This window comes from Epinephelus lanceolatus, chromosome 19 (genome assembly GCF_041903045.1).
Source record: "Epinephelus lanceolatus isolate andai-2023 chromosome 19, ASM4190304v1, whole genome shotgun sequence".
NCBI lineage: Eukaryota > Metazoa > Chordata > Actinopteri > Perciformes > Serranidae > Epinephelus > Epinephelus lanceolatus.
In genome coordinates this window covers 27453589-27479828 of record NC_135752.1, presented here as the reverse complement: position 1 = coordinate 27479828, position 26240 = coordinate 27453589, and the positions used below count along the sequence as shown (strand labels likewise).

Genomic DNA, 26240 nt, shown 5'->3' with positions numbered 1-26240 from the left:
ACTATCATTTCTGGTTGATTTAAAAGTTCACTGCGCTTTGAAAGAAAGTTCTTGCATACTCCACTATATCTTTACATAGCAAATAGCTGTTTGCTGGGATAGTAATTTTCAAAATCTCACTGAACCTTTAAGCTCCAATATAGTCGTCAGAAGAAGCAAACAAAAGGATGAAAAGCAGCAGACAGAGGCTGTCAAAGACCACTGAAAACCAACTCAGAGCCTAAAAATACAATTAAGAGTGTAGCAACTCCTATTAAGCCCAGTATTTTTCAGTTTCTAATACCCTTTTCCACCCATATCAGCGCGTGTATGCTGTTTTTAAATCATACCCTTTCCCATTGCCAGGAGACCAGAGCTGTGCACACGGCTCTGGTGATGATGAATATGCCTGTCTGTGTGTCGCTTTTTTTTTTACTGGTGTGTCATGTCCAATGTCACAGACAGGCTATAAAAAAAGGTTAGCAAACAGTAGAAAGCAGCATGGAAGCCAGAGAAAATGTGTCGGTGGTTACTTATTAATTTTTTTTTTTAATCTCCGACTCATTCAGTCTCTCTTTCAAACTCTGTGCAGACTAATATGGAACAATGTTTGAGTGCTGCTTAGGCGGAGTGGAACAACGTTTTCTGGCAGCCCATCATTGCATAGTGCCGGCAAATGGGCTAAAATTAGTGCATCCGTGTGGGTGTTGAATTTTTATTTCATTAGCACCAATGGAAGCCAATTGGAGCTGGATACCTGTGACTATCGCAAAGACATGTGGCTTGGGGTGAATGCAGACTGTAAACTTTTCCATTAAACAAAAAAGCAAAATGTCAGTGGATATGGGTGTTTTTTTGTGCAGTGGCAAAGGGGCTTGATAAGAGGTAAACATCAGCAACAACAAATGAAAAAGATGAAAATGTCATTAAATATCGAGCCATCAGCTATCACTAAACTTTGTTGCCACTAATGTCATCAGATGCATCTGAAGTGGTGAAAGTGGGCAGAACATTGAGGACGTTTTGGAAAGTGAGGACGTTTTGTCTTTGAAGGGCTGTTTGAGGTTTAATGTTGTGTTCACACTGGGTGCGAATAAAACAATTTACGGAAGTTAACTACATGTAAAGTCAATGTAAAGACGTGATTAGACATGAATCCCCCATGAGGTGGCACAATGGATGTGATGGACGGGACACGAATGACAGTAGAGTAGTAGCACGATTTTGCATCATATGCTTATTCGTTTATTTTTGATTTGAAAAAACCTTCAGTGACCAATTCGTGCCACGATAGCCAATCAGCATTAAGATCCTTCAGGGATGTATGACGTGAATTATTTGTGCATATGAAGCAAGTCAACACAAAATATTCTAGCGTTCAAACTTGTGCGAGTAAAGCATTGCAAAAAATTTGCATCGTATTTGGTGTGACAACAACATAAGACTTGGTTTTAGGGTTAAAGTTGATATGAAATGTGCATATTTTTGGGACTGGTAATGCGAAAATCTGATTTTAGAAGTTATTAAAACTACAGACACATTTATTTGGGCAATTTCTACCCAGCTATTAAGCTAGTGCACCACCATTTTGGTGTGACAACACTGATTTTGTCACAGGGTTGGTTGGTTCTGTTGGCCAGTGAAGACACTGAACCATCTCTGAACCGGGACGAATGAACTCTTGGTTGGAAATGGAGCAAGATGTCTCTTCATTGTGTCTGGTAAAGTCCTCCAAACCAACCAACCCCATGATGTCACAGGTTATATATAATTGTTGATATGAGTGGAAATTTGTTTAATAAATCATGTTAACTTGACTGACTGCTTCATGTCCAGTTTACGGTCAAAATTCAGCTCAAGGTAACAAAGTATTTTCATACTGTGGTATACTTAAGTCAAATATATGAATAATTCTTCCACGACTGCAAGTATGAGCCTTTATCAGTCACAGTTAGCCGAATTAAGAGGGTACCTTTGCCCTGCATGTTGTGTCCTGGCGATGCAACTAGAAGGACATATCCCTCAGCTGCAGCTCAGCTGGGGAACTCTGGAATTTTGTACCAAAAATACTGTAACTTTGGAAGATGACCGTACTTTTTTATTTTTTTGCACAGAACAAGGACTTTAGATTTTGTCCTCCATTTCTTACAATGTAGTCATAACACAGCCAGTATGGATGGGAGGAATGATTACGGCCACCAGCAACTCTCTCAATGTACATATGACATATGATAGACTTAATAAATTAAAAAATTGAATCCACCCTTTAACGTTAGGGTTGGGGGCATGAATTATGTCAGTGAGGGTGCTCACATTTTTGAATTTACAAATGTGTGTGTGTGTGTGTGTGTGTGTGTGTGTGTGTGTGTTGGCTGTTTACCCATAGCTAGTTTTCTCACAAAGAGAACTTTTGTTTTTGGCCGCTGTGTGTTGCCATAGATGTACGCACACTCACACACACACACACACACACACACACACACACACACACACACACACTTACATTACAGGCATTCCTCTGTGAAGCTGTGTTTGTACTCAGAGCAGGTGCAGGCTGGGCAGAGAGAGAGAGTGTGTGTGTGTGTGTGTGTGTGTGTGTGAGAGTTATTTCATGTCTTCAGTTACATTCGGTATAAAAACATCACAGTGTGTTAGATCATCTGTAAATCTGTGACATCCGACTAGTTCATCGCCATCATTCAAATAACAGCATGAGAAAATTCTACTTTAAATATTTGACCCTTTTTATAGACGTACTTTTATCTGTTTTATTCCTCCTTTCTCTTAGTCAGCATTCCTTTCCTCCACGTCTTTATTCTAAATCCCACCCATCTGGTTTTCATCACATTTCTGTCTCAAATCGGTTCCTCCACAGACTGCAGATCCCCGTGTGTTACTGTACTTGTTTTATGTCAGTATCCATACATTTCATATGGAAAATCCAGTGAAACGATCATGTAATGTCACCAACACACACTCTGTGTAAATACTATGTATTATACTGTATTTATCTAAAGCTCAGATTGCATGGAGTTTTTGACGATGTGGGTTTTTGCAACCTTTAAACAGCATTATGTCCAAAAATACACACCCTGCATTTAGTCTTGCCTAACAGACTGTATTCAACAAATGACCTATATAATATGGTTAATAAAATATATACAAATTAGAAGAGTGCTTCCAGAGTACAGTCAAAATAAAAAAATAAAAATAAAGTGCAATTATAGGTGTAGAAGCACATGTTGAAAATTGCCTTAAAACGGGATATCATAGGCGTTTTACATTGTTTTTTAATTGATATAGTTTACTGTTAGGCATCAGTTAGATCTCTGAATACTGCGACCGCTCTAACACTATATTAAGAATACCTAAAATACTACTATTAAAATCTGCATCAAAATAAAGAGGCATTTAATGAGGCAGATAAAAAGTGTAAACAGTGAGAAACAATCCGACAAAGACAGGAAGTGAAGGTATTTTACATTGGAATGCTATTGGAATCTGATTTGTCCTATATTCATATCTTGCTATAGATCAATATCAGATATTCAGTCAAAGCTTTATTTTAGGATCAAATCACTCAGTAAACCAATTTAATTCTGTCCCAAATTCACAATTAAATTTAAAACATTTTCATTAAACAAAATTCAGCTTCTCTGAAGCTTAACTTACATGCACACGTATAAAAAAAAATCCCTAAAATTCTAATTTGAAAAATGTGGAGCTCAAGCTCGATAAAACTGTTGAGAATAAACAATAAAAATTCTAACATCAAAAGAATAAAGGTTTGAATTTTCTGTGTTAAAAAGACGGACACAAAAAAAGACGAGGACAAACAGCTCTGTCGGCTGCTGAGAGCAGGAATGAAAACACATTTCAGCCTCATCGCCGTCGCCGTTGGCAGCAGGTTTGGAGGCCGGACCATCCGAGGGAGGGAGAAAAAAAAAAAAATCAGCAAAAGAGCAGGAGTCTCTGAACAGACAGTCGAACGCAGAGTCTTTATGGGCTGATCTGAGCAGCTGACAGGGTTACAGGTTCAAATCTCTGCAGAGAGGGACTAACAATGAATCTCATATGTGACTTTCTTCTACAGTTTGGAGGAGCAACAAGAGACAGTCTGCAGTAATCATCATTGTAGGATTTATGCAGTGTTTTGCTACTGATCGGGTAATATATGGGCTTAAGGCCTATCTTGGTACATCATATGTTTATTTCAGGATACATTAGTCTATTCAGAAATGCCATCATGTGAGTCGTACAAAAGGCAAGTTATGGGACAATTTTTCTGAAAGACAAAAGCTTATAATTTGAAATTGTCTTTGATATATAATACAATGTGTTTACAAATGAACAGGAGGACGTGTCAGTGGTTCAGGGATAAAGGCATCATGCTACAGGGCCTTCTTTTTGTCTTAGTAATGTCAAATAAAATAAAAGGCTATTTTCAGTTCAACTCCAAATGTTTCCTTTATCTAATTTTTATTTGGGATAGATATGATTTGCTTAAAGGCTAATTTTGGTATTTTTCAACCTGGACCAGATTCTCCTATATTTCTATTTCTAGGTGACTAATGAAAACAAGTTTTGAAATTGGTCCAGTGTTGAATGAGAGACAGAGCTGCTGTTGGCAGCGGCAAACAGGCTGCAACGTAACCATTTGGGGCATGTTTGCACCGTCAGTTTAGGTCCACTAAGAGTGCCTTTTTTTGCCACTGACAGGTTTAGATTGTTATTTTAAGTGTCTGACAACATCACTGAAAGGATAGACCTTCTTCTTAAAGAGGAAGATTAATTTTGTTTAACCAGAAACAGCCCTGACATTGCTATTGCCTGACTTACCAGACTCCATTTAAATAATCAGTAATTGTAGCGTGAATAGAAACAAAATGTTTTCACATCTAACTGGGTGAATTACAGTTTATTTCATACAAACCAGAGTTGGTGATTGCTGGAACAGTGGACAGACAAACCAAGACAATTTTTGTGATCGTTATTTTGTTTCTGTCGACTATGAATGAGGGGTGTTTTACAGAAATAAAATGACTGTTTATTGACATGGAGTCTGGTGTGTTTGGTGATGCCGATTTCAGGGCTGTGTCTGGTTAAACAAAAAGGATCAGAGTTTTTAACAAAAGGTTTATTTCTGTAGGGAACCTTTCCATAATGTTGTCAGACACGTAAAATAGCAATTTGAATCTCAGACAAAAAAACAAGGACTTTGAGAATTGACAATTGACAATGCAAACGTGCCGCGAGTGGTCACTCTCAACACCTGTTATTCCCATTAGTCACTTAAAAATAGGGTCCAGGTTGAAAATACAGAATTTATAATGTATGATGTCATGAAATCAGTTAACTAGCTGTTACCTACACCTTTATTCAGTCTATTTGTCTTTACATGTTGGTGAATCTGCACCATTAAATCATCCATTAGCTGCTAGCTGCTCCTGTTTGCACTGTAACCATGGACGTACAGACACAAATCACTGGATACAGGAGAAAAAAACGATCCAATAATGAAGCTGTTTGTATTGTCAGTGCTTCAACATAATGTCCGAAGTAAGTTACTTTTGTGTTGTTGTCCTATTCAAAGTTTTGAGCTAAAAACATTGGAATTAAACCCAAAACCGAAGCGATTATGAAAATGAGCACCTGTCAGCAATCTGATGCTTTTTCAGAATAAAAGCCACGGACTCCAAACAGGACCTCTGTGCTCAAACTGACTCGTGACACGACAGAACCTGCTATTCAAAGACATCTAAAAAAAAAATGTACAAAAAAATAAGAGCTATAGCTACAAAGCTCTCCGTACAGTTTCTGTTCTCTCTCGCAACTGATACTCGTGCCAACAAGCAGGCAGAAAGTGCCTCTGAATTTATTTTCCTGCAGTCGAACCACCTCTCCATTTCACAGGCGGTGGGTCCTCTCCTCGTCCCTGTTCTCTTGATGTGAACGGGAGGAAGCAGGCAGGATTACTGACATCACAGGGGTGGAAACAGAGAGGGTTAGAGCACAGAGAGGAGACAGCTCAGAGCGCCGCAGACATGAAGGCGATGCGAGTACAGAGATCCAAAACCTGGATCACATGACTGTCGACACAAGACTTTTTTTTTTTTTTTTTTTTTTTTACAGCCGTGCCGGTTAGTTGGTCAGAGAGTAGAGTGACGTTCCTGTGCAGCACCGAAGTCACAGGGAGGTGGTTGGGGGGTTTCCTAGACTCTGACGCTAGAGTCTGGGGTCCACACCCTGTGTCCCACCTGTGGTTACGCTTCGGCTGCTAAGCGTAACCAAGTTTGGTTTTAAACACTTATTTGATGCTATAAAAAGAGGTTGGTACGTCATGACTGACAGCTTAGTATGTCAACTGGTGCGGTTGTGATCAATGCCGCTGCTTGTGATTCAGACGGGTCAGACAGGTGTATAGGTGAAAATGTCTCCACTTCCCAACTGCAACTGTGCAGACTCAAGCTCCAAATGTCAAAATGGCAGCACCTGTATCTACAAATATTTTGCCTTCATTTTTCATCCACATTTTTGTACTTCTAATTTCTCCTGACATTTATGAAGTGGTCATTTTAAAACCTCAAACCTAACCGAGTGGTTTCCTTCACCAAATAAACCTTAATCATGAGGTTCATAAAACATTTATTTTTTTCAATGATCTGTCACTGTTTTGGAAAGAAAGACAAATTACGTAGCCATGCTGATAGGGGCGTTTAATGAGAAAACACTTATGTTCTGTAGGGAGTGAACCCATCCACCATCCACCCCAACCGCCTACGACTTCTGTGTTCTAATAATATGTCATTTTATAGATCAGAAAAGGCTTTATCATTAAACACAATACAGGCAGCAACTTTAATTCCTCTAGAACAAATCAGGGAGAACGATGTGGGAGTACAGACACGCCATTTGTAGGTGACGGTGTCAAAGAATCAAGGTCAAAGTTGACTAAAGATGTCTTTACTCTAGTCACAGAAAACAAGGCTCCTATTGGCACAAATTGTTGCAGATCATCAAGAAGAAAATCCTGTTGTCTTGTATTAAACATAAAATCTGAGTTAATAAAGTAAGCACAACTTTAGCCATCAGATAGAAGTAACAAAAAGTGCAAGTACCAGAACATTACAAAGGTTTAGTGCTTGATAAAACAGATTTTCCAGCTCTGGAATGTCTATTCCAATATTAAATCCATATTAAAATAAAGCAACAGTCCCTGTTGTTTGACATCACGTCCCTGCTCCACAGGAAACGTCTCATCCTTCCACTTCACACACACAAAAGATGAAAAAAAAAAACCCACCACCAACCTGTCAAACAAACCACGCTTCCTCCCTGCTTTTCTCTTTTTTTTAACACCTTTCCTCTCCTCCTCTTGTTTCCCTTCTTTCCTCCTTCCTCTGTCCCCCGCGGCCCCCCCTCCTCCTCCCCCTCCCTCCCCAGGCTGATGTAGAGGCGGAGGAAAGAGAAGAGGAAGCGGGGACAAAGCGGGCCGAGGCCACAGAAAGGCGGACTCCCGCCGAGCCAAAGAGACGGCTGACACGCTGTACATTCAGCCGTCGTTAACTGGCGATTAATGAGGTCAGCAACAGGAAAAAAAAAAAAAAAAAAAAAAAAAAAACCACATGTAAAACACCTCAAAGTCAAAATTAGAAATAAATCTAATGAGTGCTAGAGCTGCTGCTACAGATTATTTTCACTATCAGTTCCATTATAAGGACATATCTGCATCCTCTACCTGCTTATTTTAAATCAACAACAGTCACCAGCCCAAATATACATTGAATTTACTGTGAAATAAAACAGAGAATGACAGCAACTCATCACCTATGAGGAGATTTTCGCCTCTTATATTAATCAAGCAATTGACTGATCAACTGATTTCAACAAAACAACACCAAACCAAAATAAAGATGGCGTTATAAACTCACACGTCTGTGCAAAAAATGTGAAAAATGTTGCAACATGAGCGTATTTCTCACACCGATGTTAAAGTTGCATTAAACGACAGCAAACTACATCCTGCAGGCGAAGCAGCAGACGAGCACAAAACCAAAACACCAGGTAGAACAAAGACGGCAGCAGATAAAAAGTGAAATATGTGAAACGTCAGAAAAACGTCCTGCTGCTTCGTCTCCTCATTCAAACCACAGCCAGGCTCCAGGCCTCAGAGACAACAGCTGGGGTCAATCCAAGCAGCGCACGAGGAGCCACGACCACTCATCAGACAGTGATGTTTTTTAATCATATATTTTCTGTTCAGGGCTGAGGCTAATGATTATTTTAATGAATCATTTAGTCTATTAAACGCCAGGAAGAAAATGTCCATAACATGTATACAAAGGCCGATGTGATGACTTACAATCTGACCAACACCCACAAATCAATCAAATCTGAGACACTGTAACAGGTAAATGTTTGGTGCTTGGTGGTGAAGCACTTCTCAACAGATTTTCTTTTTTTATTTCTTGGTAGATGGATGTTTCTTCCTTCTTGAACTCACTTAACTGTGTTAAATCCTCAAGTCTTCCAGCCAGCAACTCAGAGTTTCAACCCAAAATGCCCAAAATCCCAAAATCTAATAAACAAATCCACTAATTAATCTACAATAGGGGAAATCAGCACATGAATTCAATTCAGTCTGTCTATAAAAACAGCTTTTTAAAAATTATTTAACTTAAAAAAAAAAATAAATAAATAATCTATTTCCCCCGAAATATGAAAAAAAATGGTTTATAACACACTATAATTTAGTATTTATTCAAGTGTACTCATCCAAATTACACCACCTAAAAGAGTCCTGTATTCTAATTTTGCATTACTGCATGAATTTGTAACACATGGAGGCATAGGTGTAGATTTCGCAGGGGACGCAGGGGAGATGTCCTCCTCAATATTTAGAACATGTCCATATGCCTCCCCCCCCCCCCCCCCCCCCCCAATAAAAACAAGAAATTTGACTTTTATTTGGACAAAATTAAAGACATTTACGCCATAAATTGCTGCAAACAGGGCACAAAATGGCGCATAGAAATTCACCACAGTTCAGGGAAGTTAGTGTTTGATGCTCAACATTTTGTGGCAGATGACCCACAGCACCCCCTGTTTCATGAGTATTCCCGAAACAAAACCTATACCCTTGCATGGAGGCTGATGTAGAAACAGAAAATGAATTAAAATAGTATGAAACACAGTAATATAGTCTTGTAGTAATATTAAACACGTTGTTGTCATATACAGAACATTAATACACTTATATGTCCTTATAGCTAAGTACAATTACATTGTAGTGTGTTATAAACCATTCACTAAATGTTTATGTACTGCCTATAAATGAGGGAGGCATAAAGTAAAAATAAAGGGTGTTTGGATTTGTTTTTCACTTACTATGTCATTTCTTTTTATTTAGAAGAGTATCGTTTAGTTATTATTATTTATCCTGGAATGAAACTCTTTCAGCTGATGCCTAAAAACAGCAACCGACAACAAAAAGCCGACAGCTGTTTGTCTCCAGCTCCGACAGAGGCCTCATCCTCATCTCCACAAATTCACAAAACCTGGCAACGTGAGCCGCTTTTCTCCGTCTACAACTCCATTTTTTGGGGGAGTTCTGCCCTTTTAAACCTGCAAAAAAAAAACAACCTCCAACCAGCAGCCAAGTGGATCGACGGGTGAGTTTCAGTCCAAATGCCACAGAGAGATCCAACCCAATCACTGATTAATGGATCAATAAAAGGGGAACTCAGCAAACTGCTCTAATGTCATATTTTTATTCCATCTTTTTTCCTTTTCTAGTTGATTCCATTGGCTTTGTGCTGTCAGTCGTTCAGAAAACATTTTATACGACTACATCTCTTCAGATTCAGAACAATAGACGCCTTTTTTTCTAATTCATTCTGGCGTGAGATTCTTCCAGCTGATTCCCCAAAAATAGGAACCCGCGACAAAAAAACGACAGCTGTGTCCAACGCGGCTCCGACAGCAGCACCATCCTCACCTCGACAAATTCCCAGAACCTGGCAACGTGTGCAGCTTTTCTCCGACAAAACCAGCTCAGCGATTCCAAACATGCAGGAGCATCAGCAGCCTTTTCTTCAGGCTCACAGCGGAGGCAGCGATAATACCTCCGAAATGATAATAAACAAAAATGTTATCACTTACTGAGGACGGCAAGCCGGGAGGGACCTTCCGCACTTTTTTTGTGTGAACCTCTGAAAGAGACAAAAAAAGCAACAAAACAATACATGAGGGTTGAACAGGCCAAGAGGCTTTTTTTATTGCTCTTTTAAAAGGAGGTTCTGGTTTGATTTGTTTGAATTTAATCGATCACCCGAAGAGGAAAGAGCGAGGCCACTTTTCCCACCGCCGTCGATATGTTTACAAAGAACGCTTTCACTGCAAACAAGCGCGACGCAATAAGATGCAGGAAATAAAAAGCCAGAATACAAAAAGGGACAGGGCTGTTTTTTTTTTTCTTTTTCTTTTTGGTTTGATAAAAGGACATGTTTATATTATTTTTCAGGGTTTCTCTCAAGGGAAGAGAGGGAATGGTCTATTAACTGGGAAGGTGAGACTTTGATGGAAAAATGAAAGTGTTTTTTTTTTTTTCCTTTTTTTTGAAATTGGCCCAGAGTTGTCATCGCGCGTGTGTGTGTGTGTGTGTGTCCTCTCAAGGCTAACGCTACCAAGGCTACACCACGGCCACTATTGTCCTGCTTTCTAAAAGACTTCCCTGTATTTTTTTTTTTTTGCTTAAAGTCCCCTTTCAAAACACACACGAACAAACAGGATGGTGACACGCAGACACGGACACGCATGCACAATGCTCGGCCTTCTAAAAAAGAAAACACATAGCGGCTGTGAACTGGAATCGTTGCAGGTTAAAATGTCTCACCAAGGTTGCTGTGAGAAGTTTCTGTGTGGATATAGAAACTACATTGACATGCTGACTTATTTCTTCAATCTAACAATGAGAATACTGTAAAGCATGGGAGAGCTTGCCTGCTGATTTTAGACTTGCTCAGACACTATGTCCCTTTATAAGACCTTCGTTTTCACTGGAGCCTTGTACTACCAATGTACTGCATGCTTTTGTGCATATGTGGATGTATGTATGATGCAGTCACCCTGTTTATTTAGACATTTGTGGCTGCTTCATTTTGCTTTCATGTAAAACTCTCTGAACTGCTTCTGTATGATATGGTGCTGTACAAATAAAATTGAATTATAGTTTATCTACGCACCAAAACATAAAGATTTAGATGGAAAGAAACAACCTATATAGACCTATAATCGCTACTGTTTTCACTTTAGTTTCTACTGCTTAAGGAATTTGTATTAAACAAAGGTGCGTTTATCTTTATTTAAAAAAGACAAACAAGGTAGATCACCATCAATATGATTACTGTCATCATTGAGAAAATGATTCTGAAATTTTTTTCTTCCGAATTAGAAAGACTCAATAAAATTTTTATTATTAATTTATTTATTTACTTGTTGTTTTTTTTTTGACGAGGACAAATGCACAAGACACTGCTTTTTATATAAAATACAAAGTAGATGCAGTGCACACAAGTTTCTAGCCATGACTAATTTGCAACCCCTATCCCTGGTTTATTTCAAGAGAAATTTGTTCGTACGTCATGATTTATTTATATTCTTTCTCAATAACGTGAGTGAAAGAGCCATGAAGAACTGTGTGTTTCAACTTTGCCGCCATACGCACTTTGGGCCCCAGCGTGGGGGTGCTTCATATGCTAATGGGGTCGACAGAGCCTTCTAAAACTAATATATTTTATGTATTTTCATTATGACGTTGTTTAAAGCTAGGACTAATGCAGTCTATTAAAACAGCCCTGAAAGAAACCCTACATAAAGGTATAATTTTATTAGCTCTATAGTAATTTTTAAGGTTGTATAGTCTAGGGCTGTTGAACTGTATTATACTGTATGTTGCAGATGTTTTTAATATTTTGTCCACCCTAATTTGAACCAGCTGACCATGAAGTTGAATCAACTCTAAAACAGTTCCCATGAAAACAACATTATAACCTTCATGAAGGGAGGACTTACAAAAGAACTGTTGTATTAGACTGCATTGTCATGTATAGTGTATATTGTCATATCTTTAATTTAGTGATCAATTATTTCTCTGCCTATGCTCTTAAAGAAAAAAAAAAAGACGATAGATCATGTTTAAAAGAATTTTGGACAGTAGAAACGAGGTTACAGGCCAGAACCTTAACTCTTTCTCTCATTGTTAGACATTGTCAAAGGTAGAAAGCAGCTGATTGGCACAAACGTTAACTTTGTCTCTCCGTGTGTTCATAGTGTATGTTTAATGTAGTGTCTCACCCATGGCGTCCATAGGCAGCGTTCTCCTCCGCGGGTTGGAGCCGTAGTGCTGGTAGTACTGACCGGCTGGCTTGGTGGGCGACGCTGCGCCGGGACTCCCCAAACCCATCTCGCCACCCAGTATTGACTGGTCGAGAGACACAGAAACAGACAGAAAGAGAGAGACTGTTAACCATGTGACCTTGTGAGTCAAAGACCAGGAAGGATGCAGCATTCATCACAAGGAAATGGGAACAAAACATATTTCCAGGTTTATGAAGAGATAAAGACTTTAGCACAGAGACAAGCCAGCCATAACAAAAATTAATATCATCTGACATCCTTTAAAAAATGAATTAAAACATGGCAAAGATAATACGAACAGGTCCAACCAAGATTATTTTGTGTGTTTAAGTTCAGCGTGTTGATTTTTGGAATTACCCGAAGTACTCAACGTAGCCGTGATGCTGAAGTTTGTACTTTGACGCAAGTTGAAATGTTGTGAGTAGTGTGCTGTGGAAATCTTGACTTTAAACACTTCAATGTTTCCAACATTTAAAATGTTGAGGATGTTGAAAATAATAACCTGGAATGAAGACAACCATTAAAGCGTTCAGCACGTTCAGCATATTGAGCTGAAAAGTGAATGGAAGCTGGAATGTTTCGGACATTTTGGGACATAGAACGTAGCAGGAATGTGAATGGAGAATATTGGAAATACATGTACCAATTACCAGACTACTGAGCATGCTAAGGAAAGAACATTGTCAGCAGTGTTGGTGAACATCAGTAGAGAATGTGGAAGGTATCTGAAATGTCAACAATCAACGTAATGAATGGAATCTTGCTCACAAGTCAAGAACAACAAGTGTTGAGGATGACTGGATCTGAATGTTCAGCTGTCATTTTTGAGCTGATATATGGTATCCTGAGGACCGAAGTCAATGTTGGGTTAAATTATTTTGAAATGTAGTCAGCTACTGAATGCAAACTACGTGGAAATTGCTGCCATTAGTAACGCAATCCATTGGATCACAAATTTTTTTAATTCAATCTAAATACTTTTCGATTACTTCAAAATCAAACACTGACGTTATTGCCCCACAAAATTGGACCACGGCTCAAAACATTTTCAATGCCCAAAAATGCATTTACATTTGGCCATTAAAATAAACCGTATATATAACCACCACAAAGCAGAGCACTTGTGTAGGAGCCCCGAGTCATGAGTTAAAGGTCATTAAATAAAGACGACCTTGGGGTCATGGTCTTCCTGAAACACCAAGCGAAAGCATTGGTATCTTTCTCCAGAGTTACATCCTGCACCTTTAATAAATTTATTATCATGAAAAAGACTGTCAGAATTTTAACTTTGCCATATTTTAAAAGACGTAATCAAAAATATAATCACATAATCCTTGTAAAAAGGCAACTTTAATCTTGTTACATGTTTTTTCAAATCCAACCTGGGGTGATTTAAGTTACTTATTTTGGTACTTTGATCACGTAATCCCCATTATCTGTAATCAGTTACTACCCAACCCTGATTTAATGTAGCTCCAATGCTGACGGGAGAATAATGTGAAATATTTGTCAGGATATTGAACGCAGTTGGAATGTCATTTGATTTAAGGTTATAATATCTAAAGATAGACTAATGTCAGGACAGTGATTGCTGATATGTTGACACTGACTCAAGTGGTATATGACTTGTCACTAAATATTACAGAAGAGCCTGAAAGAGCAAATAAACTCTGTGTTATATTGTCAGTCCATTTAACCCTCACCTGCCCAACTCTGCAATCATACAACCATCTTGGCTCATGCAAAAACATGAACGCATGTGTAATTAGTGGGAATCTTTCCCATCTTCCATCATATAAATGGAACGCAGTATTAGTGGTTGGAATTTTGACTATATTGACTTGCAATGGTGTTAAAAGTTAGTTCATATATGTGTTACGGAATGTGTGTCTGTGCGTTACGTTACATGTGTCCATGTATTACTATGCTAAATAGGCTAACAGAGTATAGATACGGTAGTCCATGTTTGCCAATATTAACATGAAATAATTTAATCAAACTGAAATTTAATTTTCTTTGTACGCATAAATGGAAAAATCTAATTTCCAAGTCGCTTTTTTTAATATGAACACTTCCTGCCAAAATGAAATCAGTTAGAATCAATTAAATTGAAATTAAAAACTTCTGACAAATAGTTTTTGTGTAGTCAATGACTGACAGACAGGTATACAGACAGACAGACTGACATATAAAAAAGACAACGAAAGACAAATTGATATATAAATAACTGCCCTTTGGATTTGATTGCGAAGCCGTCTAACCTCCAGGAACAACGCCTACCTCAGACACCTCAAACCATGCTGCTAATGAGAAACGAAACCGTGGTATGTGATGGTATTTACCTCCATGAGAGCGACCTCATGCTGCTCAGCGTGGAGACGTTCATCTCACAGCTCCACAGCTCAGAGTCTAACTTCTTCCCTCTGCTGCTTTTTCCCTCCTCTAACTGTGACTCTGTTTACGGCTCAAACTTAGCAAACCGCTCACACATTGTCCCGCTAATTAAGTTCAATGATTCGGCAGCAACAAGTGGCGTCTGGGCTGATTTGGAGAGAAGAGAGCGCAAGAATAAAAGACAGAGAGAAGGATGGAGGAGAGGGTCTTTTTTTTTTTTTTTTTTTTTTAAGTGGCACAAAAAGTAAGCAAGGAGGGAAGAGGTGAAAAAGAGCCTGCAAACCCCCCCTCCTCCTCCTTTAAATAGACTCCACCACTACTCCGTTAAAGTCTAGATTTTTTTCCCAGCTTTCTCGTTAAGTAATTAGTGTGCAGTGTATTTAAAGCAGAGGGTGGAGGAGTGTGTGGAGGGGGTGGGTGGATGTTTTTCGGGCTAATCTGAATTCTGATCAGCGCGTCCGTCCTCTCTGTGACTGAAAACAAGAGTTAGCTTGGCACTGCCGGGCCAAGGAAGGCTTTTCTCATGCTAAACAGGGCCTAAGTAGGCCAATTACAGGGCCAGCCTCGGTCTCAGAGCCATTCTCCGGCTTAAAACAAAAGGACCCTTGTCTTAAATAAAGTCAGTCACACACACACACAGAGGGAGAGGGAGTCAGACACAAAGGCACACACACACAATTGCACACCGATTCAGTCATCCTGTTCCTCTGTCCATGTGTGTGTTTCAGTGTGTGTGTGTGTGTCGTCGGGGGTAAAAGGGGGTTCCCACTAAAACAAAAAGGGTCTCATTGATTGTGGCGCTTTTCTTTCTTTTCTGTTCTTTTCTTTGTTATTTCTTCTCGTACTCGAACATCGAGCCAGGCCAGGCCAGACCGGTCGCCCCGGCAACTAGACGAGCTGGAGGAGAGACAAAATACCCGCCTGTCTCTCTGTCTGTCTCCCTTTACCTGCTTGTCTCGCTGTCTCCGTCAATTTCACTTCATTACGCTCAGTACAGTTTAAATATTGTGGACACCAAGGTTAAAGTGACAGTCAGATCAAGGTGTTAAAGGGGTACTCCAGCAATTTTGCATTTCACTTCCATAAAGTTGGGTGACGAGCGAGAGACAGATTAGAAAAACAATGGTCAAAATCCAAGCAGCAGAAGCAGAGATATCCCGACTTCTAGCCCCTACTGTGGGTCAAGCTCCAAAAACACAGGATCCTACATTTCCCATAATGCACTTAAAATGATAGCCACTTCCCCCCTCCTGGTAAATGACTAAATCCTTAAACATATGCTTCTATTATAAATTTAAAGTCAGTTCAGCACTCAACACTAACTTTTAAAAGCGCTTTCCAGACTCACAACCAGGTATCATCTCTTGGTTGCCCAAACTGAAAATATGGTTGCCGTTTTTTTCACCACAGATTTTCAGTATTTAAGATACTATGCAATTATATGTCAGCCTAGTGGAAAAGGGAATTAATTTTGCTGTGCAAGCTGTCCCTGTATTAAAAAGTTGTTGCCACTGATGGCAACCAAAGGCTAAGAATTGGTTACCAATATCTCAAGATGGTTGCCAGTGGAAACCTGGCAAACCGTTATTGTTGAGCCCTGGATTTGAAGCATACAGACAGTGTCAAACTTGACACCATACATTTTCTAAATGGGTCCACTGGTATTTCCTGTTGGAGTGTTTTGCAATGACATCATCTGACAGGAAATAAACGTGGACCAAAACTGTTGCCTGGCAATGCAATTCCAGTGAAACGGTCTATACACACCACAAAACGCCACTGAGACTTCAGCTCTTCAACACCTGGTGTAAAGCTGCTGACATGGGAAACAGAGGTTTTCCACAGGTCCAAAACAGAACTTGCAGAACCTATTTTTCTACAAAGAGACACCCAGTCTGAGAGGTACATAAGGACAAGTTAAATGTGACGTTAAATAAACCTGGTCAAAAATGCAACAGCTGCAGTCAAAAAGAGCGGTACCACATGTCATCTCTGCTGAACTCCACTTTCTATCTGCCTTAACATAAGTTGAGGAGTCTATAGCTGTAAGGCTGTAGTCATGCACAGTGCTGCTTTTAGCTAAATGCTAACATAAGCATGGGAACATTCCCCTCATGACCATATTAACATGTTTAGCAGGTATAATGTTTACCATGTTCAGCATTTTAATTTAGTGTGCTAGCATGCTAACATTTACCAATGATAGGAGCTTTAAGATTTTAAGGTTATTTGGTCATAAATCAAACTTTGGACAACACATTAGATGTTGCCAGAATCCCTCAGAAGGTTTCCTTACTTAAGTTAAAAATATCAAGGGGACCATGGACACCTGTAACAAATTTTACAGTATGGCAATCTACCCATAGACATTTCAGTAAAAAACAACACTATCGTCTTGCTGGTGGCACGGATCCAGAAGTCAGAGGATCACCCTGATTTTTAGGATTCATCCTCTGGGGACTATGAACATCTGTACAAAATTCCATGACTTACCATTTAATAGTTGTTGAGATATTTCAGTCTAGACCAAAGTGGTGGACCTGATGATGGTGATGCCATTTGGCGCTAGCATGGCTGCTAACAGCCTGTTTTTGCTACTGCTGCCAGGACTGTCTTTTAGTCAAGCACTCATTTGGAATTATAAGTAAGTGACACATCACTTTATCACTATCTTACATTATTTCCTGTTATATAAAAATATATAGGTATGCTTTACTTTACCAGGTAAAATCCTCAATGAAATTACTAACCTCTTTTTCAAGAGTGACCTGGCCATGAGGGCAGCATATAACATTGTTACATGTTCAAACGAAATATCCTAATAAAAAGTCCAAAAAATATCAGCAAAATGTCCAACAAAAATATTTATATAAAATTCCAGAAAAATTATCAATAAAATGTCCTAAAGATTATATTAATAAAATGTCCAAAAAATATTGATGCAATGTCCAATAAAATATTAATTTAATGTGCAAAAATATTACTAAAATGTCTGAAAAAATATTACTAAAATGCCAACAAATTCTAATGAAATGTCCGGGGGGGGGGGGGGGGGGAGTCCAACAAATATTAATAAAATGTCTGAAAAAAATATTTTTAAAACCTCAAACAGACGGACACAACTGTCACACTTAACAAATGAATAAAAAAAACACAGTATCAAATTAACATGGAATACAAGATCCAGGACAATGATTTAAATGTTTAAATGGATGCATTATTGGTGCTTTGATGTCATTCTAAAATATTTAAAATTAATATTTGAATCATTTTGTTAACAAATATTTCACGCCTAATAGTTGGTTGCCTATTGTTATTTAATATTAGTAAATAAAAACAAACATTTATGTCATGATAACAGTGACAACACATGCTATAGAGGCTATTGTGCACAGATATGAATACAGGTGTGCCTTGAGATTTTGGCTTGCCCCTTGGTGCGCCTTGGGCAATGCAATACACTTTTCACTATAATTTCAGTTTTGTGGGGTTGTCTTGTTTTAAAAAGTAATCTGATTACTGTGGATAGAATGATCAAAGAACATGTTATGACATCTCAGAAAACCTTTGGATTTTATGTGTGTCTAAACACCCAACAGGAAATGTGTTTGACCAATCAGCTTGTTTGACATGCAGAGCACAATATGTCGTTGAGATTCAGGAGGGGACATGTGTCAGCTCTTCTGCGACCTACAGAGATATTTATCTTCATATATGTATAATTCCAACCTTACGCTATTGTGATAATCATCAGGTTCACTCCTCCTCGCTCTATCTCTTTCTTCTGTTTTATTTTCTGCATTATCTTGTTTTCTCTCTGTCTCTATCTCCCTCTCTTACACACACAAACACACACACACACACACACACACACACACACACACACACACAACCAGAGGTCTGTTTCTCACAGAGCTGACTGGGCTTCGGTACCCAGCTGCTCACAGAGACGATATTAACTAAGATAGATTACCAGAGAGAGAGATAGTCGGAGAGAGGTAAAAAGAAGCAGACAGAGAAACCAGGGGAAAAAAACCAACAGGAAAGGAGGAGAGAAGATGGAGGGAGAGAACAACAACCGGCAAAAACTAAAGATTTAGCAGAAAAAAGGAAAGAGGAAGAGAGACGGAGCAGCAAGCAAAACAGAGACAAACATGAAAAGAGGCAAATGCCTGACTGTGGGGTAGCACGTAACTCCCCCGAAAATAACAGATTGACATTTCTCATTGTGCGTGGATTAAACAAGCGAGATATGACATGTTTATTAGTGAGCTTTAGAGGTGTTGGTGGGTGTATTATTCAAGTTTGGACAGAGCCAGGCTCACTGTTTCCCCTGCCTCCTGTCTTTATGCTAAGCTTTGTACTTAACACACAAACATGACAGTGGAATCCTTTCATCTCACGCTCAGAAAGAAGGAAAGTAAACATTTCCAGAAGATGCTAAGATATTCGTTTCAGGACTTTCACTTTAAAATCAAAAAAAAGGGACATTCCTCATAAATGGAACATGGTTGTTTTCTGTCTCCTCATACCCCCCCCCCCCCCCCTAAATTTCTACTTCTCCTTCTCAACCCCTCTGTCCTCATGTGACTGAAACTCAGATGTCATCAATTTCCACCATCCTAAATATGAGGGAGAAAGAAGGAGAGAGAGAGAGAGAGAGAGAGAGAGAGAGAGAGAGAGAGAGAGAGAGAGAGAGAGAGGCAGGAAGAAGTCATTAATTACCAGGAAGTGCTGGCGAGGCAGCGGCGCACCTGTACGCCAGCTTCGCTCCAGCTGACACACACACACAGATGTACACATATTTCCGCACACACACACTCCTGAGGGAGCGAGGCCCTGAGGCTGCTACCAGAAACAGTAAAAAAACCAGCACAGACAACGAATGAAACTGGACCCACGGAGCCAGAATACTGTAACCACACATCACACACCCGACAGTTTACACATTCAGAGCTACATCTAACATGTCAATTAATCACGTACTCTATTAAATGCCAAAAACAGTGGGAAAAAAAATGACAAAAGTTCTTGGGAGTCCAAGGCGAAGATGAACAATTTAATTTAAACCATGTAAAACAATATAAAAGCAAGAAATACCCAAATTTTAAACACTGGTGTTTGATTCCTTTACTCAACTATGGAAGTTCTTGACTCCTTTCATGCTGGTCAACTAATTAAATAATTGATGAGTCCTCTTAGCATCTATGGTTAAATAATACTGATTATATCCCTTTGTAATCCACCAATATCATTCAATCATTCAATTAATCAACAATAAATAAACAAGTACTTTAAAACTTAATACACTGATAATTTAAATAGTTAAGCTGGCTGAGCAATTTTATGGTTTACTGCAGCTCACCAGTGACACAATGATGATGACTACAATCTTTCCCTAACCTTTACTGAGCATGTGTGAGTGTCAAACCTAACCAAACCTCAACCGTAAAGATGGCAGAACAATTTATGCCGAGATCAGAATATGCTCACATGGATCTTTTTGGCAGGAAATTAAAAATCAAGCACTTTACAGTTTAGTCTGGAGTGTGCTCTGTTGTACCTGTGCCCACACCCAACTCGGATGCCATGAGGTACCTACCGTAGACTCTAAAAATAATGGACGTAGCCACCATGACGTTGACATTTTGGTCATTGCCATCTTGGATTTTTGGAGCCAGGAGTGACCATTTTGGACGAGAGGGTGGTGCTAACCCTAATGCTAGCATCTAGCTTGGTTTCCATGGTGCGTTTACAGTCTACAGTATACAGTGATGATGCTAATGCTAATTTTCGCCAGTGGAGAAAAAGGCTTAAAATTACTGAAACGTACTTAACAGAAATACTGAACATCTGACCCCTGAGAGGGCATTTAGTCAAACCAGACACTGACAAGTCCTTTTTAGGCAACTTGAAAACATGAAAACATGACAATTAACTTGCATGAACTGAAAACACAATGAACTAGCGACAGCTACGGCTATGCTTATACTCTCTGATTCTGGGGTTACGCCGTGGTTACTTTACCTAACCATCGATGTCGTTTGTGGTAGCGACTTGTTAATAGACTGCACCCACCTGTTACTGTCTCCAAGCAGCCACAGCCTTAATTATGCGGAACTTTACTTTAATAAAATGTAAATGGTGGGTTATATAAAAATTCACCTCCCTTACTGTTGTCATGAATATTGAAATTAGCTATAGAGACCAAAACGCTTCTTGTACCAGGCTACAAACATGATTACATCTGCTAAAAAGTTAGCCATTTTAACAGGGGGTCTATGGGGATTGAGGCAATTTTGGAGCCAGCCCCAAGTGGCCATTAGAGGAATTGCAATTAATTTTTCAAACTTGGAGGTTGACACTTGGTACCGATACACCCTGTTACCCTTTCCAATCTGTAATTCATCAAATTACCACAAATTAGTAGCCACAGAGTGAACATGAAGCCCCGCTAAGGGTCTGGAGCCCTGGATTGATATTTGTTTTTGAATATATGTCATTACTAAAACTAGTGGACTGATGGTGCTTCAGCACAGTGGTGACATCAATCCATCTTTAAGAACACTTCCAGGTAACTCGCAATAAAACACAAAGTTCAATAAAATAAATGCACATTTGATTGACAACTACATTTGAAAAAAAGAAAGGAAAAAAAACAGTGATCCTAAAAGACAACATTATCAGCAAGCTCCTTCAGTGGCTGGAAACTTTTTTCTTCTTTTTTCATGCCATCTGCTGGATGTGTCCCTTTTACAGGGACATTAACTGCAGCATAAATACATAAATGTTTGTTTCTTTTTTATGTCAGTGGTTGAGTGCCTCGTGGTGACAGCTGAGCGGGAGTGTTGATGACAAATCCAACAGGTTGGAGCATCAACTTCAATAGATTAAATTTAATAAAATGCTGAATATTTTTGCAACAAGTCCTGGATTATTAAAGATGAATCACTGCTGCAGTTACAGACTCAGTCCCCTTTGTGAGCAAGGCACTAACACAGGCAGGGTCAGCGGTTCAAATTCCACCCGAGTGACGAAGACAATAAACTTAACATCATCAACAAAGAAAGCAATTTATGACAACCAGTTACATCCAAGGTAAGGACTAAGCTTATTGTTAAATAATGAGACAGCCAATCATGTTGCAGAACTGCCATGACAACACAAATACACAAAGAAAATGACCAATCCCATCAGTGCATTGGAGTCTCTGAAACACCAGCTGCAGTGTGTGTGTTTGTATGTGTGTGTGTGTGTCTGTGTGTTTGTATGTGTGTGTTTGTATGTGTGTGTTTAGAATGATGTCAGAGCAAGAAAAACCTCGGGGACAGATAACAGCAAATTCACACACACACACACACACATCTGCAGTAGCACTCGAAGCAGCGAGGGATCGACTTGCCAATGACAACTTCCTCCATCTTCTAACCACTCACACACACACATACCCAATAGCACACACACTTCACTGAAATACACATACTCACACACACACACACACACACACACACACACACACACACACACACACACACACGAAGCAGTTCAAAGCATTTCTCCTTAATTAGCGTTCAACGCTTGGCTTGACAAATAAATAGCGATCATTTAAGAACACTAAGAGAGGAATCAGACAGCACATTACACCTCACAATATCTGGCAGCTTCCTGCACGCAATTAGAACGAGGAGAGGAGGAGGAGGAGGAGGAGGAGGAGGGGGGAGATGAAGGATGAGAGGAGACACAGTAGTTCAGAGGGAGGAAATAGGAAAAGGTAAGGATGGAAATAAAAGTGGTGAGACACGTAAGTGGGGAACAAAGGAGGTTAGAAAGGGAGAGAAGAACATAGCGGGAAAGAATTAGAGAGGAGGGGAAGGGAAGAAGGAAGGAGGGAGGGAGGAAGTAAGGAAGGACACTGGAGGCAGTAAGTGAGGATAAAAGGAAGAGTAGGAACTAACAAGGGAAGACAGCAGACGCAAAGCTGAGGTAAAAGCAAGAGGGAGGAAATGGGTTAAGAAATAAGAAGGGAGGAAGGAGGAAGGAAGGAGGAAAGTTGAGAAGAAGAAACAAGTAGGGAGGGAAGGAGGTCAAAAAAAGAGGGATGGGAGAATGAAAGTGGAAATAGGACAAGGAGGAACTGAACAAGGAAGAAAAGCTATGAGGGAAGTAGGTAGATAGGGAGGACAGAACAAAGATAGGAAACAGGTTGGTGTAGAAGGAAAGGATAGAGGAGAAGTAAGTAGTGAAGAAAAAAGAGAATGAGGGTAAAAAGAGAAGAAGGAGGGAAAGAATGAAAGCAAGGAGAAAAGCAAAGAGGTAGGAAAGGAGACAAAAGAAAAGGAAAGGAAAGGCAGAAAGGCTGGAAGTAGACAGGAAAAGTCCAGTGAAAGGATTTGGGAGGGAAAGGAACAGAAAGTACAAAAGGACTGATGTAGGGAAAGAAAAAGAGACAAAGGAAAGAAGAATGGGAAGGAAAGAATGGGGAGGAGACAGGAAGTGAATGAATGATAGATGGAGAGACAGATTTATATTTAGAGATGAAAAGAGAGATGAAAAGAGAATGAAAAATAGGCTTCCCTGTGGTGCCATCTTGAACTGATCGCTCCCATCATGCCTCAGTTCCAGCTGCCTTTACTTTGTAGTTGTGGAGACATTTTAGTCATTATATCCACGAACAAACACATACAGGAGTGCAGAAATAAAATGCATAGAATGGACACTCTCCTTTATACTTTGAAACACAGCTGTCCTTCCTGCAACTTCATTGTTTTGGTTGACTTTTCCTGCTCTCAAAGAAAGAAGAAGCTCTACAAACCCACTGTGTATGACCTGCTCAGCACCAAACAGCAGACAGACACAGTTAGAAACGAGCTGGTGAAATCTTCACTCGTGGCTAGGCTAATTTATACAATGTAAAATGCCATAGGCTTGTACTAATAACGTTAGCATGTTATATTTGTTGAAAAACGCGTTTAGTATAAGACAGCTGTTTTGTTGGTGAACCTTGTGAGTTGTAATGGAGCAGAATTTGTTAAATGTTGCTGTTGTCCCTGGCTTCATATGACAAGAGGAAAATTCTGCTAGCTGCTAGGCTAATTTATACAATATTAAATACCATAGACTTGTGCTAATAACATTAGCTTAGTAGGCTACGGCGTAGGGTCTGCTGCACAAGTATAAATCCTGCTTAACACAGGGAAGCTACACCTGGCAACACAACCAGGTACTTAAGTGCTTGGCAGCTGAACTCAAGACCAAGAGGGTAACCAACAACACAATGCCTCTCATAACCCAGGATAAATTCTAATGGTCTGCATTGTTCGTCCAAGAGGGAGAAAAACAAATAGCAAGCCCCTTCCACCTCGATTCAAGCCTGCTACATGGAGTCAGGGACTGGGAAATGCGTGCTGACTTGGGCCAGTGTTTCATAGTTTCACCCAAGAGAGCAGCAACCAAGTGTCAGCGTGCTTTCCTCATAGAACTAACTGTCCTTTGGGAGGATGCCATGGAGAAGGCATTTGAACGCGAGAGACTACACTACTCTGATCTCATACCTGAAGTGGCAACTAGAGGCTGGAAAGCTAAGGTGTGACCTATTGAGGTGGGCTGCAGATGCTTCATAGCTAGATCCACCACTAGGCTCCTCAAGTAAATTGGGATTGACGGCCTGTGGTGGGCCTGCCTCAGTGGAGGGTGTCTTGTGACAAAGGCCAAACACCCAATGATGCTGAGGTGCACAACTGATGATGTGTCGGGGGGTGGCTCTGCCAGGTGGTCACGGCTGAAACACCTAAGGATTGTGACACCAAGTCCTAACTGGTTAATCTGAATTACATCTTGTTTCTGCTGCCCCTAAGAGGCCCCCAAAAAACAGTTATTATAGGTTTAAAATCAGAAGTGAAGTATGCTAAGCTGCAGTTACCTTAATGTCCACTAGAGGCTGCTCCAAGAAATTAAATCTATATTGAAGTGAATGGGAAAAATGTCAAAACTTTATTTGCACATTAAATTAATGTCAAATACTAATTTCACTTTTTTGAGTGGTCTGATCCATTAAGATGATATTAAGCCTAAAAATGATATAATGATTAACACGTTGATGAAGCAGTCCCTGTAATGTCCACCAGTTAATGCTCTGCAGAAACTATCTGTATTGAAGTGAATGGGACAAACCCCAGCGTGCCTTTAAGAATACAAAGTCAGTACCTTATTTCCAAAACCACAGATAAAAGCGGAGATTAATGCCTCTGAAAACATGGCTTCAAATTTAAGAATTTCCTAAGGCCTCAGTTGAGATTTTTTTTTTTTTTTTTTTTTTTTTTTCGTTTAAAGGAGGTTCAAGGTCTGTGGGATCCAGGAAGTTGTTGCTTCATCCGTCACAGATAAGAATCCAAAAGAAGTCCTGCAGAACTGAGCTCTGACGACAGATACACACATGAAAAATATCAGCTTGCTCTCCCACATCTTATGGATCAAGACTGGTTTACTTACATGTATAGGTGTGTGTAGTTGTGTGCATGTGCGAATCAGTGCAAAAAACACAGAGATGCAACACTTGTTAGTGTATGCATCAGTGTGTGTATTAAAGTTTTTGTGTGCGTATATCTGTGTGTGTGTTTGTGTGTGTGTGTGTGTGTGTGTGTCAGGCGTGACAGCTCAGTTCTGTTCTGTGTCTGTTACCAGCTGTTGTACTTCATTCGCAGTTTCTGTGTGTGTGTGTGTGTGTGAGACAGCATACTGTTTGATGTTAGACACATCAGAGAGGGGAAAGGGTTAACTTCACTTAGAGACAGAGCTCCCTGGTTTGCCTCCATGATGAGAACTTAAACAAACAGCGAATCAACTGCTGCACAAATTTGATAAAATAAGTTAACCCTATTCACAACCGAGTCAGTTCATCCAAAAACACAAGTATGAAGGACTTCCTCCTTACACTGATCACAGTTTCACATTAAAACATATAGTTGCAGTAATAAAATACATATTCAGATCCTTGGGTCAAACTGGCAATATCCTAAAAAGGTAAATACCTCATTATGAGTCCTGCCTAGAGCGTTTATCACACTTACAGAATCAGGTCTGACCCTACGTGTACCCATATAGTTTTTGTCCAACCCAACCCCAAACCATGATAGCAGTTTTGGGCCTGAGCCCAATTAAAAACACAGATTTCCACTTTAAGATAAATAAACAAATAAATTACGGCTGCCCCATAATAGTCAACCAAACGCTAGTCGACCAGAAAAGTCATTAGTCAGCAAGATGTCATTGGTCGCTTAGTCGCAGAAAGAACAAAACTTAGATCATGTGGGAATTTAATCTGAAAGGACAGACACAGAAGTGTCCACGCTCAGCAGTCAGACAGGAGTCACGTTAATTTCCAGGGCTGGTACCTGTGGTTATTCCACAGGCTAGTTAATAACATGTCGGGCAGGAAATCCAAAGTGTGGGAT

The 26240-nt window shown here is 39.7% G+C and overlaps 1 protein-coding gene across 14 annotated transcripts in view; it reads right to left on the bottom strand.

Annotated features, from left to right (window-relative positions):
• The window catches only part of tcf4 (transcription factor 4), a 305044-nt gene that overhangs the window by 117931 nt on the left and 160873 nt on the right, over positions 1–26240 (bottom strand). For 13 of the 14 annotated variants that reach the window (XM_033646555.2, XM_033646557.2, XM_033646554.2 and 10 more), the window contains 2 exons: positions 12334–12460; positions 10141–10190 (listed from right to left, as the gene is read on the bottom strand). In XM_033646555.2, coding sequence (XP_033502446.1) covers positions 10141–10190; positions 12334–12460 — 177 coding nt within the window. Of the gene's footprint in view, positions 1–10140; positions 10191–12333; positions 12461–14738; positions 14878–26240 lie in introns of those variants that run through there. The other variant, XM_033646559.2, reaches the window with a different exon arrangement.